The following is a 4929-nucleotide window of genomic DNA, read 5'->3' as shown; positions in this document are numbered from 1 at the left end:
TGTGACAACGTGGCGATGGACTATGGTTAACCATGATTATAAACACAATGGATTTATATTAAACCTAAAGATTAATATTATAAACCCGATGAATAATATTATACCCTAAAAATATGAACCCTTAAATTAATAAATCCGTTGATAAATATATAATAATAAAAATAAAATAAAATATCAACTCGGCTCCCACTGCAACCTGCGAGATCCGCTTTTTGCGCGTTCAGAACCTGCGAGCGCGCCCGCTTTTAGCGCGACCCGATCCCTACGGGCATGTCCGCCGAGGGCTTTGCTTCAAGCGTGTGGCCGGGCTGGCTAGATCTACTGCCCTTCATGGAGGAGTCAACTCCCCCTCAGGGGTCTTCCTCCCCTCCTCTGCCTTCAGCCGCTGAGGCCTTCAAAACCCTGCTGGCCTCTCTGCCAAAGAAGAAATCCGTGGAAGCTGCGAAGTTTGTGAAAAGACTTGAAGATATCCCTGAGATCACCCTTCCACCTGAAGGTTCGATCCAAATAGCTTTGTCCTTGGTAGATCGTGCCCTGGCCAGTCAGTTCACAAGACTATGGCCTTCCCTGAAATCAACCAAGAGCTGGGTCGCTAAGAACTGGGCTCCGCTGATAAAAAACAAGGTAACCTCTTACTTCCTCGGAAGAGGATATTTCTTATTTGAATTTTCTACAAAAGAAGACAAAGATCTCATTTTCAGGAATGGCCCCTACTTCATGGGCCCCTAAGGTCTGTATTTAAACAAATGGATGCCAGACTTTGATCTGGTGGTCGATGTGCCTACAGCGGTCCCGGTATGGGTTAGACTCCCCAATCTTCCCGTCCACTGCTGGAACTGGGACTCTATGAAGCATATAGGAAACTATCTTGGGAAATTCATTGATAAGGCCAACAACAAAGATCAGTATGACTGTGCCAGAATTTGTGTGGAGGTAGATTTGGAGGTCAGACTACCAGAAGCCGTCAAAATAGTGGTAGGACCATGGACTCACATACAGAAACTGGATTACAAACAGCTGCCGTTCAAATGCAGGAAGTGCCATGTCTACGGACACTTTGCCAGAGACTGCCCGTCCAAAGGGGTGGAAGAGAAAGGGAAGGAAGAAGGGTGGAACCAAGCAAAGCATTCTAAAACTTCACACAGGAAGAATGCAAATGCAAATACAAAAGCTCCACAAGCGGGCCCTGTTCAGAAATCATCCATGGAAAGCCAAGGAAACAAATTTGAGATCCTTGGATCTGAAATTGTGATCACGCAAGAAACAAAAACCCCTAAGGAGACCCCTCCGTCCAAAGCCTCTCCCTCCAAAGGTGTACCAGAGAGATCCAAAGAAAGGATATCAGAGGAAGAAGAGGATACCCAAGAGTCCGAGGAATCGGAGGAAGAAGGGGAAATAGGGGAATCCCAGTCTTCCCCAAGAAGATCTACAAGAGGGCGCATGTCAGCAAAGGAAAAAAGAGAACAAGAAACTTATAAAGACAAGCTTCAGGGCAGCTAGCCAATGCTAGAGAAACTTCTAGCAAAAACCCCGAAGATGAAGAGGATCCAAACCCAGATCTCCAAGGGAGATCACCACAGAAAAAGTAAATAATGAAAGTAGTCTCCTAGAACTGTAGGGGAATGGGCACCAAAGCCAAGGAAGAAGAAATGAACAGCTTAGTAAGATTGGAAGCCCCAGACATTCTTCTCATCCAGGAGACTAAATTGGAGGATTCAGCCTTCCTCTAGGCAAGCAAAAAATTTTGGAAGAAAGAAGGAGCGCATGCAACCTCTGCTCGTGGAGCCTTGGGAGGACTTGGATCGCTCTGGAATCCTAATAAGTTCTAATTAATCTCTGAGTCCCTAAATACTCATTGGATCTTTTTAAAAATGCAGCATTTACAATCTAAGGAATTTATTTGCCTGTTCAATGTATATGCTCCTAACAATGCAGGTGAGAAAAAACTATGTTGGGACTCTATCAAAAATATGGCAGATCTAGAAAACCTGGAGAACATAATCATAGCCGGAGACCTCAACCTCACCCTCCTCTCGTCAGAAAAAAGAGGAGGCAGTATCGTCAGAGCTCCGACAAGAGAACTAGCGGAAGACCTCATGCAAGAATGGGATCTGATCGACATTAAACCAATTACGGGAAACTACACGTGGTCAAATAAGAGGGTTGGTCCAGGATACATAGCGGCAAGACTTGACAGATTTTTGTTCCAAAGCTCCTTCCTTCTCCTTGGGTTAGAAGCTAGAATGCGAATTCTTGAAAGCAACGTTTTAGACGACAAGCCCATCAGCCTTGAGCTGCTGATCCCCAAGGATCTGGGGCCTATACCTTTCAGATTCAGCTCTCTTTGGGTTAAAGAGGAAGACTTTATGGAAAAGTTCAGAGACTGCTAGAAAGAGCCAGTCAAGGGATCCGTTTTTTTTATGTGGGAGGAAAAACTCAGAAGAGTTAAAGGTATGTTGAAAAATTGGGCTAAGACCCTGCCCAACCCTGCTGAGGAAAGGAAAAAAAAATTAAAGTGCTTTAGAAAGTCAGCACCTCCACCTTGAAACAACGGATATCACTAAAGATGAGTTGGAAAAAGAGGCCAAACTCCAACAAAGTTTCCATAAGGCCTGTCTAGCAGAAGAAGAATATTGGAGGCTCAAGTCTAGGAGTCTGTGGCTCAAATCTGGAGACAAAAACTCCTCCTTTTTCCGCAAACAAGCCCAAGCTAGGAAAGGCCACAACTCCATCAGCAAAATAAAAGAAGACAACCACATTTTGAAGGATTTTACCAGTATAAAAAAGACAGCTTCAGATCATTTTGAACAGCTGTATAGAGAAGAACCAGGAGCTAATTTAAACGCTGCCGTGTTGGACGCAGTTCCTAACATGATCACCTCTAAAATGAATCAGACTCTTGAAGCCAAAATCACGCAAAAGGAAGTTAAGGAAGCTCTCTTCGCAATGGATCCCGATAAAGCCCCGGGACCAGACGGTTTTACGCCCAGGTTTCTCCAGGCCTGTTGGCAGATTGTAGAGAAGGAATTCTACAAAATGATACAGAAATCTCAAGACTGCCAGAAGATCGGTGGCTGTACAAACTCAGCCTTTCTTGCCCTCATTCCCAAAGAGAAAGGAGCAAACTCTTTCAGCAGATTTCGCCCAATCTCCTTATGCAATATTGGGTACAAAGTTATAACTAAAGTGATAGCCAACAGGTTGAAAAGAATTCTCCCCAAAATCATCCCGGACAACCAAGGTGGATTTATCCATGGCAGGCAATTGGTGGACAATTTCATGCTGGTCCAAGAGGTGATTCATTCCAGTCTGCATCGAAAGGAAAAAGGTATGGTTATCAAACTAGATCTTGTAAATGCTTTTGATCGGGTTAGACATAGCTTTTTGTTTGAGGTGTTGCAAAAAACGGGGTTTGGTCAAAGATTCATTCAGTGTATTAGAGCCTGCATCTCGGAGCCATGGATTGCCCCTTTGGTGAATGGAAGGGCAGCCGAATTCTTCAAAGCCACTAGAGGGCTGAGGCAGGGGTGCCCCCTATCACCACTCCTATTTGTTCTTCAGGCCTCTGTTCTCAGTTTTTATCTACAACGAAAACAACAAGAACAAGACATCACTGGCCTGTGCATAGCTAGAGGGGTCAAAAGTATCAATCACGCCCTCTTCGCGGATGACACTCTTTTGCTGGGGGTTGCAACTCCTCATTCAACGTCCAAATTCAAAGAAGTTCTGGTAGATTATTGTAAGGTCTCGGGCAGTGTTCTAAATAACGCCAAATGCCACATCTACAGCTGGAACATTCCTGCCTCAACTGCAAGTTCCATTGCTCGTTGCCTGGGTTTCGCAATCTCAACCTCTTGGTCCTCTTTCAAATATCTGGGACTGCCCATCTTCCACTCAAGGGCGTTGAGTAAAGACTGGTTTCTGCATTTAGACAAATTCAAATTAAAAATGCAGGCCTGGGGATCCTCCTAGCTAAATATTGCTGGGAAATCAATGCTCATTAAATAAGTGCTCAACAACCTTCCATTATTTAAATTCTCGGTTCTATTGGCACCTGTGGGAATCATTAAAAAGATGGAGGAATTAATCAGAACTTTTTTCTGGAAAGGAGGCAAACAAAACGAGAAAAGAATTTCTCTAGTAAATTGGGATACAGTCACCAGACCATTTCAGGAGGGAGGTCTGAATTTTAAAGATCTCAGTGCCCAAAACTTAGCCATGGGAGCCAAATTAATTTGGAAAATCATAGCTCCAAATCCTGGTTGGGTGCAAATGGCGTTGTGGAGGAAGTACTTCAGAGGACCGAGAACTAGATGTCTGGATCAGCCCAAGAACCAATTCAACTCTCCTTTTAGCAGGTTCATCAGCAGAACCAGTTCGTTGATAAGGAACCACGCATTCTGGATACCAGGCAATGGAAAACGCATACATATTTGGAATGACAGCATCCTAAATAGACCCCCGCTGGCAGAATCAAAGAGCATGCCTGAATTGCAACGTTGGATGTCAAAGGCCAGCATAAACTCATTGTGGGATCTTTCAACTTGGAAGGAAAATGAGTGGTTGGGTTGGAAGGAGCTCACAGTTCCATTCAACCTATGCCCTAACCTGAAAACGCTAATCACACAGTTGCATGGGCTAGCTCCAACTCAAGCAAGCAAGCATGACGTGAGAGGCTGGGGAACAAGTCGAACAGGTTATTTTGTAGCCCAGGGCTATGTCAAATGCCTTGAGAGGCCCCACGTGCCTCCCAACCCTGCTCCCTAGATTGGCATTTGGAGAATTCCTTCAATCCCCAAGGTAGATCACTTCTGCTGGCTCCTCTGCCACCAGAAAATACTGACTGAAGACAGGCTTCAGAAAAGGGGCTTCTATGGGCCGTCTAGATGCTCTCTTTGTAAGGAAAATTCAGAATCTGCTCTCCACATC

General features: G+C 44.6%; 1 protein-coding gene across 1 annotated transcript; it reads left to right on the top strand.

Moving 5' to 3' along the window:
* Nucleotides 1–270: 270 nt before the first annotated feature.
* LOC149196122 (uncharacterized) lies at nt 271–2390 on the top strand. The gene is made up of 3 exons (XM_089408177.1): nt 271–541; nt 758–1312; nt 1936–2390. The coding sequence occupies exons 1-3, from the start codon at nt 271–273 to the stop codon at nt 2388–2390; spliced, it is 1281 nt and encodes a 426-aa protein (XP_089264303.1).
* The last annotated feature ends 2539 nt before the right edge of the window (nt 2391–4929 follow it).

The sequence above is a fragment of the Pinus tabuliformis genome, chromosome 2_2 (genome assembly GCF_031772625.1).
Source record: "Pinus tabuliformis cultivar Carrire ecotype Pingquan chromosome 2_2, CPIR1, whole genome shotgun sequence".
Classification (NCBI taxonomy): Eukaryota; Viridiplantae; Streptophyta; class Pinopsida; order Pinales; family Pinaceae; genus Pinus; species Pinus tabuliformis.
The sequence above is the reverse complement of the archived record's forward strand: the minus strand, read 5'-3'. Positions and strand labels throughout refer to the sequence as shown.